This window comes from Mustela nivalis (genome assembly GCF_964662115.1).
Source record: "Mustela nivalis genome assembly, chromosome: 1".
Taxonomy (NCBI): Eukaryota; Metazoa; Chordata; class Mammalia; order Carnivora; family Mustelidae; genus Mustela; species Mustela nivalis.
The window spans coordinates 13,362,985-13,378,975 of NC_139020.1; the positions used below are offsets into that span (position 1 = coordinate 13,362,985).

The 15,991-nt window shown below is 40.4% G+C and overlaps 3 protein-coding genes across 3 annotated transcripts; all 3 read left to right on the top strand.

Annotated features, from left to right (window-relative positions):
* The first annotated feature begins 305 nt into the window (after positions 1-305).
* LOC309858719 (uncharacterized protein) lies at positions 306-1,025 on the top strand. The gene has a single exon (XM_082719046.1). The coding sequence runs from the start codon at positions 354-356 to the stop codon at positions 711-713; it is 360 nt and encodes a 119-aa protein (XP_082575172.1). The 5' UTR covers positions 306-353; the 3' UTR covers positions 714-1,025.
* A 3,741-nt stretch (positions 1,026-4,766) lies between these two features.
* On the top strand, positions 4,767-5,564 carry LOC309842073 (uncharacterized protein). The gene has a single exon (XM_082685996.1). The coding sequence runs from the start codon at positions 4,815-4,817 to the stop codon at positions 5,250-5,252; it is 438 nt and encodes a 145-aa protein (XP_082542122.1). The 5' UTR covers positions 4,767-4,814; the 3' UTR covers positions 5,253-5,564.
* Positions 5,565-11,924: 6,360 nt separating this feature from the next.
* LOC309847489 (uncharacterized protein) lies at positions 11,925-12,344 on the top strand (the record flags this gene model as incomplete). Its single annotated transcript, XM_082697811.1, has 1 exon — positions 11,925-12,344. The coding sequence occupies one exon, from the start codon at positions 11,925-11,927 to the stop codon at positions 12,342-12,344; it is 420 nt and encodes a 139-aa protein (XP_082553937.1).
* Between the last annotated feature and the right edge of the window lie 3,647 nt (positions 12,345-15,991).

The following is a 15,991-nucleotide window of genomic DNA, read 5'->3' on the forward strand; positions in this document are numbered from 1 at the left end:
GGGAGAAGTAGATATTTCAGGATAGAGAAGAGATCAAGAGAGACAAAATTTTCCCAAATTCCCCGAACCTTGTTATATAAGGTATATTAAATGATAAGAATTAAGAATAAAGTAAAATGCTGCTCCTTATATAAAAATGAGACTCCAAATAATGAACTCTCTTTTTCCAGGACATTAAGATTTTTGACAGTGACTGTCACATGAAAGTTGCTTACATACTTGTTGGGTAAGTCAGAGGGTGAATGGTATGCTCTTGCCAATTACTGGCAGTATATAAGGATCCAAGTGTAGTAGGGACCACACTTCACCACACATCCACTTGCAACCCACCTGAATCCTCCTCTCCTAACAACATGTGTTGTAACTATGGGAACTTCTGTGGCTATGGCTGCGGATGCGGCTATGGCTCAGGCTATGGCTGTGGCTATGGCTCCCGTTATGGCTGTGGCTATGGCTCAGGCTGTGGCTGTGGCTATGGCTCAGGCTGTGGCTGTGGCTATGGCTCAGGCTATGGCTGTGGCTATGGCTCCCGTTATGGCTGTGGCTATGGCTCAGGATGTGGCTACGGCTATGGCTCATGCTGTGGCTCTGGCTATGGCTCAGGCTGGGGCTGTGGAAAAGGCTCCTGCTGTGGCTGTGGATATGGCTCTGGCTCTGGCTGCTGTGGCTACCGGCCACTTTGCTACCGAAGATGTTATTCTTCTTGCTGCTAAACCATCGCTCTCCAAGCCCCATTTGCTTCTGAAATGACACCACCAAAGTGGCAGCTGAAGCAAGAATCTATACCTCAAGAATTCTACATCCAGGAAATTGCATGCTTGACAGAGGCTTTGACTCCCAGTGAATGTTTGTGAGGATGGGATCTCGAGGCTCCAGGCTGTGTGATATCATCGGACTGTTTCCTAAATATTGGTTTTTGTTCCCTTAATCTGGATTTTGTGTTGGGACTGTCCCAGGGATCCTAACATCTCACAGTTGGACTAAAAATGTATTCTCAATAAAAATGGTTCTTTGCTTCTAACAAATCTCTGTGCTCATGCTTGTGAAATACTCCCTTTTTTGAGATGTTATGACCTCTCTTGAAAATTGGGCTGACAATATATTTCATGAACTTGAGGGCTCTTCCGTGATATAATACAAACATTACTTCTCATCATGCATCAGAGATAATGTCTTCTGTACTTATTTCTCATATCCCTCATGCTCAGGCACTCAGAACACAGCACAAATCACATGTTATTACGTAACTGTGCCCTGAAAATAACTCTGTGTCTAGAATTGAGGTGACGGGGAAAGAGGAGGAGGGAGGACACCTATTCAGGAGCTTGTGACAGAAGCCCAAGGGAGAGGAGGTGTGGCCTGAGAGCTGAATGGTTGGATGAGTGGCATGAGAGAGAGAGTCTCCAGGATTAATGAGAAGTTAGAAGCAGACTCAGGTGACTAATGAAGAAGTAAGGGAAGGATAAATAGAAGCAAAATGTGGTATTGTATCATGAGCATTTTGATGGAAGTGGTAATGTATTTGTTTGGATTTTTTTGACTTTAAGAAATGGATTCGTCACTTAATTTACAAATAGTTTTGAATGTTTTTTTTAAAGATTATTTTTTTGAGAGAAAGAGAGAGGGAGAGAAAGCAAGAGCATGCACAAAGACGAGCAGAGGAAGGGACACAGAGAGAGGTCGACATGTAGATTCCTGCCGCGGGCATCCTGAAATTAAGAGTCTGATGCTTAACTACCTGAGCCACCGGGTGCCAAGTTTTGAATGTTTCTGAGAAGAAACAGTCCTACACACTTTAGTCAGAAGCGAAATTATAGATGGGTTTCCTGCTCTCAGAGTGTTCATATTGTACTAGGTAACAATAAGAAAAAATAAGGAGTAGTTAAAATATATTTAAAGAGATAATTGCTATGGAATGAATAGGCCAGCTTCCTGGGGAAGAGAGTGAAGGTTGAAGCATTGGAGAGAGAGTTCAGGGAGTTATTTTGACATTTTGAGTCAAATGCACTGATGAGTACAGTCACAAGAAATACTGCAATGTAGGGTAGTAAGTGTTAAAGAAGAAGAGAAATGCATTATGTTTTGGGTATGATCAATGGTGCCACAATTTTTAGTGGAAAAGAACAAGGATTAGTGCTTAAAGGTGCTTTCTAGTGCCCTAGTTGATGCAGATACAAGAATGGGATGAAAAGCCCAGTCTATTGTCTGAGCTTGAGAGACTAGCACTTCATGGGCTTTGAGTTCAGTGTCCTCCTACACTGTATCCTGTAACAGAATGTCTTTTCAGGCTCAGTTTCCATGGGCAGTGAAACATGACTCCCCGTCTCTTCTTCATGACAAGGATCACTGCCCAAATCTGAATCTGAGTTCCCTGGAGGTAGTCACCTCCACACAATGGCCAGTTGCAAGAGAGATGGCTCTGCCATCCAAGTCAGCCCCGGAGTGAGGTAATACCCAGGATATAATTTGTTCTACTGATGAAGAAACAGGCATTCTTCAATAGATGGATAGCTTTCATAGATGGGATATTTGTACATCTGATGTGAGGATTGGTGGCACTCTGGGTAAATCTGAGGTAGGGAAATCCCACAAAGAGGGGAATGGCATTCTAATAATTACAGTGTGTTGGAAATTTACTGTTTTATTATGGTCCTTGTCCTTGAAAGCTTTCTGAAAGAGAGAGAATATCATCCATTTAGCCTCAATATTGTAGCTGACACATCCACAAAAGGCCAGTCCTTAATTTGGCCTATTTGATAATTCAGACATCTGGAAAAATATCTTTATAAACTAACACATGTCTTCAAGATGGGAAATTTGTGACTCTCTTAGTCAAAAGACATTTCAGACTTTCAGTTTGAATGAAATGAGAACAGTGTGATAATGTATCCAAACAGCTTATAGTTTCTAATGGGCACAACAATGCTAGAACATGAGTTTTTTTTTTTTTTTAAGTTTATTTATTTTTTAGAGAGAGAGAGACAGACACTGAGAGAGGGAACGCAAGCAGGGGGAGTGGGAGAGGGAGAAGCAGGCTTCCTACTGAGCAGGGAGCCTGATGTGTTACTCGATCCTGGGATCATGACCTGAGCAGAGGCAGACGCTCAATGACTGAGCCACCCAGGTGCCGCAGAGCATGTTTTTGTTTTTATGCAACTGATTTTTATTGAGGGAATACTGATTGAGTTCAAATTACATTCTGGGTACTCAGAACTAAGTGGTGATTCAAGGATTCACTGAATAAGAGATTTTTTCCCCCCTGCTATCATGGATAAGTATCCACAGATCTGAATGGAAAGATACAAGAATTATGCAATAAAGACAGAAAAATTTTCCAATAGTTAGGAATATCGTGACCAGACAGTGGTTGCTTGAAAAGTAATGCATCTCTTCTAGGGAACTTGTGTATTAGAACTTAGAGTTTTGATTTTCAAGAATGAGAGATCAGTTCTTAAATTTAATAACAAGTATGGTGGGATGTATTTTTCTTTAAGCTTCTTGGAAGCGGTGAGATATAGCAGAGATATCAGATAGACAAAGATCCAACTGTAGAAAAAGCAGTCAGAATACTAATGAAAAATTTTAAAAATGAAAGTTCTCAGAAAAGGAATTCTGTAGACGTATGAATATCCCTGTTGAAGGCTTTCAATAAAGGACTGGATGGCACTCATTTCATTGTTGTTGAAATTTGAGTGTGGAGAAGAAATGATCTTCCAAGGCTGTACTCCCATTCAACTTAGACGTCATAGTTGTCACAGTAAAAAATAATTAAAATTCTGGATTTTGCCTGTTTCAGAAAATAGTGACGTAGGTGAAATCTAGACAACCAAGATAAGCAAAAACATCACACACACACACACACACACACACAATCACACTCACACACCATATAGTACCTTTCTTCTTCTCCTATATCCCCTTCTTTTGTCTTCTTCTTCTTCTTCTACTACTACTACTACTACTACTACTACTACTACTACTACTACTACTACAACTACTACTTCTACTTCTTCTTATACTTCTTCTCCTTCTCCTCCTCCTCCTTCTTCTTCTCCTTCTCCTGCTCATCCTTCTTCAGCTATGTGTTTGGTGATGGAGAGTTTGGATGCTTGGTTGAGTTGGGAAGAACGGAAATATTTGGAATTAGACACCAGTAAAGAGAGAAGCTAATTGTCAGTGTGAAACTGCAAACCAAGGTTTTTAATTTCAGCACGACTGACATTTTAAAAAAGTCAGATGTTCCAATGTGGTTGGGGGCTCTTCTCTGTCCTGAGCCTAGCATCATCTCTGGTTTCTACCACAAGGAGCCCGTTGATATCTACGGTAGATATCTGGGTGCAAGAAGCCTGACAAAATGTTTCAATGATTGAGAAAGGAGATGGGAGTTATTTTCTTTTGTTTGGGCAAAAGTAGATACTGTAGGTAAGAAGAGAGACCAAGAGGGACAAAAATTATCCTAAATTCTCCCAACCTTGTTATATCGGGTATGTTAAATGATAGGATCTTGTGAAGTTGGGTATGTGGTATGTTGAGCATAGGATTCTAGTGGGACATTCTTAGGCAGCAAAAATTAAAATACTGCTCTTTAAATAAAATGGAGTCTCCAAAATAATGAGCTCATTTCCCCCAAGACATTATTGACTGTTGACATTGACAAGCACATAAAATTTGCTTACATACTTGTTGGGTAAGTCAGAGGGTGAATGGTATGCTCTTGCCAATTACTGGCAGTATATAAGGGTCCAAGTGTAGTAGGGACCACACTTCTCCACACAACCACTTGCAACCCACCTGAATCCTCTTCTCCTGGCAACATGTGTTGTAACTATGGGAACTCCTGTGGCTATGGCTGTGGATGCGGCTATGGCTGTAGCTATGGGTCAGGTTATGGCTGTGGCTATGGCTCCCGTTGTGGCTATGGCTATGGCTCAGGCTGTGGCTGTGGCTATGGCTTAGGCTGTGGCTATGGCTCAGGCTGTGGCTGTGGCTATGGCTCCCATTATGGCTGTGGCTATGGCTCAGGCTGTGGCTGTGGCTATGGCTCAGGCTGTGGCTGTGGCTATGGCCCCCGTTATGGCTGTGGCTATGGCTCAGGCTGTGGCTGTGGCTATGGCTCAGGCTGTGGCTGTGGCTATGGCTCAGGATGGGGCTGTGGAAAAGGCTCCTGCTGTGGCTGTGGATATGGCTCTGGCTCTGGCTGCTGTGGCTACCGGCCACTTTGCTACCGAAGATGTTATTCTTCTTGCTGCTAGTCCATCACTCTCCAAGCCCCATTTGCTTCTGAAATGACGCCACCAAAGCAAGAGCAGAAGCAAGAATTCATACCCCAAGAATTCTACATCCAGGAAATTGCATGCTTGACAGAGGCTTTGACTCCCAGTGAACGTTTGTGAGGATGGGATCTCGAGGCTCCAGGCTGTGTGATATCATCGGACTATTTCCCAAATATTGTTCTTTGTTCCTTTAATCTGGATTCTGTGTTAGGACTGTCCCAGGGATCCTAACATCCCACAGTTGGGCAAGAAACTTATTCTCAATAAAAATGGTTCTTTGCTTCTAACAAATCTCTGTGTTCTTGCTTATGATTTATTCCTTTTTTCTTTTCTTTCTTTCTTCTTTTGGTGTTAGGACCCCTTTGAATATTGGGCTGACAATACCTTTTATGAACCTGGGATTCTTCCTTGTAATAATACAAGCATTTCTTGTCATATGTGCATCGGATATAATGTTTTCTTCTATTTCTTGTATCCTTCATGCTCAGGTACTCACAACCCGACCGAAATCACAAAGTATTTCAGAACTGTGCCCTGCAAATTGCACTGTGTTCAGAATGAAGCCAGTGGGCAGCGGGAGGAGGAGAAGGGATGACATCCATATAGGAGTCTGTGACAGAAGCCCAAGGGAGAGGAGGTGTGGTCTGAGTACTGAATGGATGGATGAATGATATGAGAGATAGAGTTTCTTGGATTTATGAGAAATTAGAAGCATGTTCAGTCAACGCAGGAAGAACTAAGGGAAAGATAAGTTTGAAGAAAATGTGGCATACTACTATGTGCATTTTGATGGAAGTGCACATGTATTTGCTTGCATATGTTGGGTTTAAGGAAATTGATATAAGTCATTTAATTTATAAGTAGTTTTGAATGTTTTGAGGGGAGATTTCCTGGACATAGAAGCAAAATTGTAGACAAGTTCCTGCTCTGAGTGTTTATATTCTAAAATGTGATACCAAAAAATAAGGATTAAGTAAGATGCATTTAGACAGATAATTGCTATGGAAAGAATAAAGCAATTTCCTGGGGAAGATACTGAAGGTTAGAGTATTGGAGAAATAGTTCAGGGAGTTATTTTGACATTTTGAGTCAAATGAACTGATACCTATTCCAAGAAACATTGGAACAGATGATAGTTAAGTGTAAAGGAAAGGAGAGGTTAATTATGTTTTGCATATGATTAGTGGTGTCACAATTTTTTACTGGAAATGAGCAAGTGGTTAACTAGTGGTTAATGGTGTGCCCTAGGGTCTTAATTGGGGTAGATATAAAAATGGGATGAATAGCCCAGTCTGCTATCTGAGTTTAAGAGCCTACCATTTTGTGGGTTCAAGTTCAGAGTCCCTTCCTCATGTGAGGAAGATCTCTACAGATCTCTGACATTGCATCCTATTACATAGAATGTCTTCTCAGGCTCAGTTTCCATGGACAGTGAAAAATGACTCACTGTCTCAAATCCATGACAAGAGTCACTGCACAAATGCTGAGTCTGAGGTCCCTGGAGCTACGAGCCTCCACCTAACGACCAACTGCAAGAGAGATGGCTCTGCCGTCAAAGTCTGCCCTCGAGTGACATGCCCATGTTATTGTGTTCTAGTGATGATGAAATAGTTCTTTTAAGAAGTGGAGAGTTTTCACAGGTGGAGTATATCAAGTCTGATCCAAATACTGACTGTGCTCTGGATAAATCTGACGTGGGAGATCCTACAAAGAATGGAAGGGAAATCAAGTAATTACAATTTGTTGAAAGTCTACTCATGTTTCACTATGTTCAATGTATTTGAATTCTTTCTGAAAGGGAAGAATATCATTAATTAGGCACGACTATCATAATTTATATGTCCAGTAAAGGACCAAACATTTATAAGGCATAGAAAGTAATTTGTACATCTGGAAAGACATCTTTGTAATCTAACAAATATCTTCTTTTTTTTTTAATTTTTAAAAAATTAAAAAAAAAATTTTTTATATTTTCAACATAACACGATTCTTTATTTTTGCACCACACCCAGTGCTTCTTGTAATCTGTGGCCTCTATAATACCCACCACCTGGTACCCTGACCTGCCACCCCCCGCCCCTTCAAAACCCTCAGATTGTTTTTCAGAGTTCATAGTCTCTCATGGTTCACTTCCCCTTCCAATTTCCCCCAACTCCCTTCTCCTCTCTATCTCTCCATGTCCTCCATGCTATTTGTTATGCTCCACAAATAAGTGAAACATATGATAATTGACTCTCTCTGCTTGACTTATTTCATTCAGCATAATCTCTTCCAGTCCCGTCCATGTTGCTACAAAAGTTGGGTATTCATCCTTTCTGATGGAGGCATAATACTCCATAGTGTATATGGACCACATCTCCCTTATCCATTCATCCATTGAAGGGCATCTTGGTTCTTTCCACAGTTTGGCGACCGTGGCCATTGCTGCTATAAACATTGGGGTACAGATGGCCCTTCTTTTCACTACATCTGTATCTTTGGGGTAAATACCCAGGAGTGCAATGGCAGGGTCATAGGGAAGTTCTATTTTTAATTTCTTGAGGAATCTCCACACTGTTCTCCAAAGAGGCTGCACTAACTTGCATTCCCACCAATAGTGTAAGAGGGTTCCCCTTTCTCCACATTCCCTCCTACACATGTTGTTTCCTGTCTTGCTAATTTTGGCCATTCTAATTGGTGTAAGGTGATACCTCAATGTGGTTTTCATTTGAATCTCCCTGATGGCTAGTGATGCTGAACATTTTTTCATGTGTCTGATAGCCATTTGTATGTTTTCATTGGAGAAGTGTCTGTTCATATCTTCTGCCCATTTTTTTATATTATTATCTGTTTTTTGTGGTTGAGTTTGAGGAGTTCATTATAGATCCTGGATATCAACCTTTTGTCTGTATTGGCATTTGCAAATATCTTCTCCCATTCCGTGGGTTGCCTCTTTGTTTTCTTGACTGTTTCCTTTGCTGTGCAGAATATTTTGATTTTGATGAAGTCCCAAAAGTTGATCTTCGCTTTTGTTTCCTTTGCCTTTGGAGACATAACTTGAAAGAAGTTGCTGTGGCTGATATCGAAGAGATTACTGCCTATGTTCTCCTCTAGGATTATGATGGATTCCTGTCTCACGTTGAGGTCTTTTATCCATTTTGAGTTTATCTTTGTGTACGGTGTAAGAGAATGGTCGAGTTTCATTCTTCTACACACATAGCTATCCAGTTTTCCTAGCACAATTTATTGAAGAGACTGTCTTTTTTCCACTGTATATTTTTTCCTGTTTTGTCGAAGATTATTTGACCATAGAGTTGAGGGTCCATATCTGGGCACTCTACTCTGTTCCACTGGTCTATGTGTCTGTTTTTATGCCAGTACTATGCTGTCTTGGTGATCACAGCTTTGTAGGAAAGCTTGAAATCAGGTAATGTGATGCCCCCGTTTTATTTTTGTTTTTCAACATTTCCTTAGTGATTCGGGGTCTCTTCTGATTCCATACAAATTTTAGGATTATTTGCTCCAGCTCTTTGAAGAATACTGGTGGAATTTTGATTGGAATAGCATTAAAAGTATAGATTGCTCTAGGCAGTATAGACATTTTAACAATGTCTATTCTTCCGATCCAAGAGCATGGAATGGTCTTCCATCTCTTTGTGTCTTCTTCAATTTCTTTCATGAGTGTTCTGTAGTTCCTTGAGTACAGATCCTTTACCTCTTTGGTTAGGTTTATTCCCAGGTATCTTATGGTTCTTGGTGCTATAGTAAATGGAATTGATTCTCTAATTTCCCTTTCTGTATTTTCATTATTAGTGTATAAGAAAGCCACTGATTTCTGTGCATTGTCTTTGTGTCCTGCCACATTGCTGAATTGTTGTATGAGTTCTAGTAGTTTGGGGGTGGAGTCTTTTGGGTTTTCCATATAAAGAATCATGTCATCTGCAAAGAGAGAGAGTTTGACTTCTTCATTACCAATTTGGATACCTTTTATTTCTCTTTGTTGTCTGATTGCTGTTGCTAGGACTTCTAATACTATGTTGAACAAGAGTGGTGAGAGTGGGCATCCTTGTCATGTTCCTGATCTCAACGGGAAGGATGCAAGCTTTTTCCCATTGAGGATGATATTTGCTGTGGGTCTTTCATAGATAGATTTGATGAATTTCAGGAATGTTCCCTCTATCCCTATACTTTGAAGCATTTTAGTCAGGAATGAATGCTGGATATTGTCAAATGCTTTTTCTGCATCAATTGAGAGGACCATGTGGTTCTTCTCTCTTCTCTTATTAATTTGTTCTATCACATTGATTGATTTGCGAATGTTGAACCATCCTTGTAGTCCAGGGATGAATCCCACCTTGTCATGGTGGATAATCTTTTTAATGTGTTGTTGGATCCTGTTTGCTAGGATCTTGTTGAGAATCTTAGCGTCCATATTCATCAGTGATATTGGTCTGAAAGAGTCATATTGATATGAATACACTAATCATTGAAGATCTTAACACGCCTCTCTCAGAAATAGACAGATCATCGAAGCAGAAAATCAGTAAAAAAACAAGAGCATTGAATGACACATTGGACCAGATGGATCTCATATATATATATATATATATATAGAACATTCCACCCTAAAACAACAGAATACTCATTCTTCTCAAGTGCACATGGAACTTTCTCCAGAATAGACCACATACTGGGTCACAAATCAGGACTCAGCCGATACCAAAAGACTGAGATTATTCCCTAACAGATATCCTCTAAATGTGAAATTTGTGACTCTTTTAGTCAAAGAACGTTTGAGACTTTCAGCTTGAATGAAATGAGAACATCGTGATAATTTATCCAAATATCTTATGGCTTCTAAGGGGCACACTGACCCTTGAACATATATTTGTTTTAATGCATCTTTTTTTTTTCTTTTTTACTCAGAACTAAGTGGTGATTCAGGGATGCAAAGAATAAGAGATTTTTTTCTGCCATCAGGGACCAGTACCCAGAAATCTGAATGGAAACCCTCTAGATATAATGCAGTAAAGATAGAAAACTTTTACAACAATCTACGGGTATTGTGATTGGAATGGGGGTGTTTAAAAAGGAGTGGGTCTGTTCTAGGAAACTTGTGCATTAGAATTTAGAGTTGAATTCCTTTAAAAATTTTTTTTTAATATATTAGTCATAGAGAGAGAAAGTAAGCACAAACAGGGGGAGCAGTAGGCAAAGGGAGAAGCAGGCTCTCTGCAGAGCAGGGAGTCCAATTCTGGACTCGATCCCAGGACCCTGGGATCAGGACCTGAGCTAGAGGCAGACGTTTAATCAGCTGAGCCACCCAGGTGTCTCTAGAGTTTTGAATTTCAAGAATGACAGAAAAGTAGAGAAAATAAAAGCAAAGAGCAAGTATAGTGGAATGTATTTTTCTTTAAGCTACTTGTAGGGATAAAATATGGCAGAGTGATCAGATACACAAGTGACCAAACTAGTAGGAGGTATTATTAACTGAAGGAAAGATGTCGAATTATAAAAGTTCTCAGAAAAGGAATTCAGTAGATTTATGAAATCCCTGTTGAAGGCTTTCAATAAAGGACTGGATGGCACTCATTTCACTTCTGTTGAAATTTGAGTGTGGAATAACAGAAGGAATAATCTTCCTGAGTTTAGGCTCCCTTGCAACTTGAATTTCATAACTATCAAAGCTCAGAATTTCATAACTATTTCATAACAATAAAAAAAAAGGTAATTTAAGTCTTGGGATATGCCTATTTCAGAAAACAGTGATTTCGGTAAAACCCAGACAGCCATGATAAGCAAAAACACCACAAAAAACCCCAAACTCAAGGCACATTTCTTCCCTCCCTTCCGCCTTCCTGCATTCCTTCCTCTCTTTCTTTCTCCTTTTTCTTTCTCTCTTTTTCTCTCTCTTTCTTTCTGATTGGTGTTGGAAAGGTTGAATGTTTCCTTACCTTAGAAGAATGGAAATATTTGGAATTAGACACCAGTAAGGCAAGAAGCTAATTTATTGATGTGAGGCTACACACCAAGGTTTGTAGATATCCACAATACTGATATTTCAAATCAGATATTGCAATGCTGGGGACTATTTTTCTCTGTCCTCAAAATAGCATCTTCACTCATTTCTCCCACAAGGACCCAAAGATATATCTACAATAGTCATCTGGGTTCAAAAAGCCTGATAGGAAGTTGTAATGATTCTAGTTTGAAAATGGGAGTATTTTTTTCCCCCAGTGTGGGCAGAGGTAGATGTTTTAGGAAGATTAGACATTAAGAGTGGCAAAATTTTCCTAAAATCCCCCAACCTTGTTATATCAGGTATATTAAACAATCAGAGGCTGTAAAGTTGGGTATCAGTGGTATATAGAGCACATGATTCTACTGAGACAATTCTTTGACAGAGAAAATTAAATGCTGCTCTTTAAATAAAATGGGAGAAAAATAAATAGAAGAGGAGATTCCAATTAATGAGCTCACTTTTCCCAAGACATTAAGATTTTTGACAGTGACTGTCACATGAAAGTTGCTTACATACTTGTTGGGTAAGTCAGAGGGTGAATGGTATGCTCTTGCCAATTACTGGCAGTATATAAGGGTCCAAGTGTAGTAGGGACCACACTTCACCACACATCCACTTGCAACCCACCTGAATCCTCCTCTCCTAACAACATGTGTTGTAACTACGGGAACTCCTGTGGCTATGGCTGTGGATGCGGCTATGGCTGTGGCTATGGCTCAGGCTGTGGCTGTGGCTATGGCTCCCGTTGTGGCTGTGGCTATGGCTCAGGCTGTGGCTGTGGCTATGGCTCTCGTTGTGGCTATGGCTATGGCTCAGGCTGTAGCTGTGGCTATGGCTCCCGTTGTGGCTATGGCTATGGCTCAGGCTATGGCTGTGGCTATGGCTCAGGCTGTGGCTGTGGCTATGGCTCTCGTTGTGGCTGTGGCTATGGCTCAGGATGTGGCTGTGGCTATGGCTATGGCTCAGGATGGGGCTGTGGAAAAGGCTCCTGCTGTGGCTGTGGATATGGCTCTGGGTGCTGTGGTTACCGGCCATTTTGCTACAGAAGATGTTATTCTTCTTGCTGCTAGACCATCACTCTCCAAACCGCATTTGCTTCTGAAATGACACCACCAACGTGACAGCTGAAGCAAGAATCCGTATCCCAAGTATTCTACATTCAGAAAATTGCAGGCTTGACAGAGGGTTTGACCCTCAGTGATCGCTTGTGAGGATGGGATCTTCAGGGTCTAGGCTGTGTGGTATCATCTGACTACTTCCTAAATATTGGTCTTTGTTCCTTTAATCTGGATTTTGTGTTGGGACTCTCCCAGGGATCCTAACATCCCACAGTTGGACAAAAAACTCATTCTCAATAAAAACGGTTCTTTGCTTCTAACAAATCTCTGTGTTCTTGCTTGTGAATTACTCTTTTCTTTTGAGGTGTTATGGCTACTCTAGAAAATTGGGCTGACAATATGCTTCATGACCCTAGGCTCTTCTTTGATATAACACAAACATTTCCTCTTATCGTGCATCAGAGATGTCTTCTTCACTTATTTCCCATTTCTCTCCTGCTCAGGCACTCACAACCCAAAAGAAATTACACAGCATTTCAGAACTGTGCCCTGGAAATTGCACTGTGTTCAGAATGAAGCTGGGTGCAGGGGGAAGAGAAGGAGGAAGGACACCTATTCAGGGGGTTAAGACAGAAGCCCAAGAGAGAGGAGATGCGGTCTGAGTGCTGACTAGATGAATGGCATGGGTGAGAGAGTTACTAGGGTTAATGAGAAATTAGAAGCAGACTCATGTGACATATGAAGAACAAAGGGAAGTGTAAGTTAGAGGAAACATGTGGTATGATGTCATGTGTATGGGACTGTATATTTATTTGCTTGCATATGTTGAGTTTACGGAAATTGATTTTTTTAAATTAAAGATTTTATTTATTTGAGAGAGAGGGAATGAGAGAGAGAGAGCGTGAGAGGGAAGAGGGTCAGAGAGAGAAGCAGACTTCCTGCTGAGCAGGAAGCCTGATGCGGGACTCCATCCTGGGACTCCAGGATCATGATCTGAGATGAGGCAGTCACTTAACCAACTGAGCCACCCAGGCATCTCTAAGGAAATTTATTTATTTATTTTTTTTTAAAAAGATTTTATTTATTTATTTGACAGAGAGAAATCACAAGTAGGTAGAGAGGCAGGCAGAGAGAGAGAGGAGGAAGCAGGCTCCCTGCCAAGCAGAGAGCCCGATGCGGGACTCGATCCCAGGACCCTGAGATCATGACCTGAGCCGAAGGCAGCGGCTTAACCACTGAGCCACCCAGGCGCCCCATAAGGAAATTTATTTAAGTCACTTTTTGATAAATAGTTTCCAGTGTTTTTGTAAGGGAACTGCCCTATACACTGAAGATACAGTAACAAAATTTCACAAGAGTTTTTGCATTCTAATAGGTGATAATAAGAAAAAGATAAAAGAAAACCCAAGATTCATTTAGACAGATAATCATTATGGAGGGAATAAAACAGCTTCTTGAGGAAGACAGTGAAGGTTACATATTGGAGATACGGTTCAGGAAGGTATTTTGACATTTTGTGTCAAATGAACTAGTGTTTGTTACACAAAAGGGTAGTGTTACATGTAAAGGAAGAAAAGAAATGCATTGTTTTGTGTATGATCAGTGGTGTCACAATTTTTAGTGGAAAAGAGCAAGGACTAGTGGTTAATGGCATGCTCTGTGTGTGAACTGGTACAGATATAAGAATGGGATGAAAAGCCCAGTGTACTATCTGAGTTTGAGAATCTATTACTTTGTGGATTCTGTTTTCAGATTCCCTTCCCCATGTGACTTTTCAGTTCTCTAACATTGAATTCTATATTATAGAATGTCTTTTCAGGCTCAGTTTCCATGAGCAGTGAAAAATGATGCCCTGTCTTGTCTCCATGATGAAGGTCATTGCACAAATCTGAGTTTGGGGTATCTGAAGCTAGGAAACTGCAGAATGACTGTCTGCAAGGAAGGTAACTCTGCCAACAAAGTCAGACCTGGAGTGAAGCTATGCCCAGGATATAATATGTTCTAGCAATGAAGAAAAAGGAGTTCATCAAGAGTTAGGTAGTTTTCACAGGTGGAATCCTGTGTAAGCCAGATCTGAGGACTGACTGTTCTAGGTAAATCTGAGGTGGGGAAACCCTACAGAGATGGGAATGGAATTCTTATAATCACAGTGTGTTGAAAATCTACTCATTGTCTTATTATGATCCTTGTCCTTGAAGGCTTTCTGAAAGGGAAGAATATCTTCAATTAGGCAGTGATATCATAATATGAATTGATATCATAATTTATATACCCAGTAAAGAATTGACCATTTATTGAACCTATTAGATAATTTATACATCTAGAAAAATGTCTTCATAAACTAACACATAATCAAATTGTGAAATTTTGACCCTCTTAGTCAAGGAACATTTGAGACTTCCAGCTTGAATGATACGAGAATATTGTGACAATATATCAATATATCAAATATATCAAAATATCTTAGAGCTTCTAACTGGCACAAAAATACTTGAACATGTTTTTGCTTTAATGTATCTGTTTTTTAATGACAAAAGTATTGATTAAGCTCAAATTATGTCCTGCGCACTCATTTAGAACTCTAATTAGTCATTCAGGGATGCACAGAATAAGAGTTTTTTTTTTTTCTGACATCAGGGATCAGTATCTGGAATCTGAATGGAGGTGACTAGAAATTATACAATAAGTGTAGAAAACATGTTCAATAGTTCAGGGGTATTTTGGTGGGAAAGTAGGTGTTTGAAAAGGAATGTATCTATTCTATGGAACTTGTGCATTAAAATTTGCAGTACAGACAAAAGGTTGATATCCAGGATCTATAATGAACTCCTCAAACTCAAAACACACAAAACAGATAATCATATCAAAAAATGGGCAGAAGATATGAACAGACACTTCTCCAACGAAGACATACAAATGGCTATCAGACACATGAAAAAATGTTCAGCATCACTAGCCCTCAGGGAGATTCAAATTAAAACCTCATTGAGATACCACCTTACACAAGTTAGAATGGCCAAAATTAGCAAGACAGGAAACAACATGTGTTGATGGGGATGTGGAGAAAGGGGAACCCTCTTACACTGTTGGTAGGAATGCAAGTTGGTGCAGCCACTTTGGAGAACAGTGTGGAGATTCCTCAAGAAATTAAAAATAGAACTTCCCTATGACTCTGCCATTGTACTACTGGGTATTTACCCTAAAGACACAGATGTAGTGGAAAGAAAGGCCATCTGTACCCCAATGTTTATAGCAGCAATGGCCACAGTCGCCAAAGTGTGGAAAGAACCAAGATGCCCTTCAAAGGATGAATGGATAAGGAAGATGTGGTCCATATACACTATGGAGTATTATGCCTCCATCAGAAAAGATGAATACCCAACTTTTGTAGCAACATGGACGGACTGGAAGAGATGATGCTGAGTGAAATAAGTCAAGTGGAGAGAGTCAATTATCATATGGTTTCACTTATTCGTGGAACATAACAAATAGCATGGAGGACAAGGGGAGTTAGAGAGGAGAAGGGAGTTGGGGGAAATTGGAAGGGGAGGTAAACCATGAGAGATATGGACTCTGAAAAACAATCTGAGGAGTTTGAAGGGGCGGGGAGTAGGAGGTTGGGGGAACCAGGTGGTGGGTATTGGAGAGGGCACGGATTG

Excerpts from the sequence above, each read along its gene's own strand:
- LOC309858719 (XM_082719046.1), top strand. The coding sequence starts at position 354 with ATGTGTTGTAACTATGGGAACTTCTGTGGCTATGGCTGCGGATGCGGC.
- LOC309842073 (XM_082685996.1), top strand. The coding sequence starts at position 4,815 with ATGTGTTGTAACTATGGGAACTCCTGTGGCTATGGCTGTGGATGCGGC.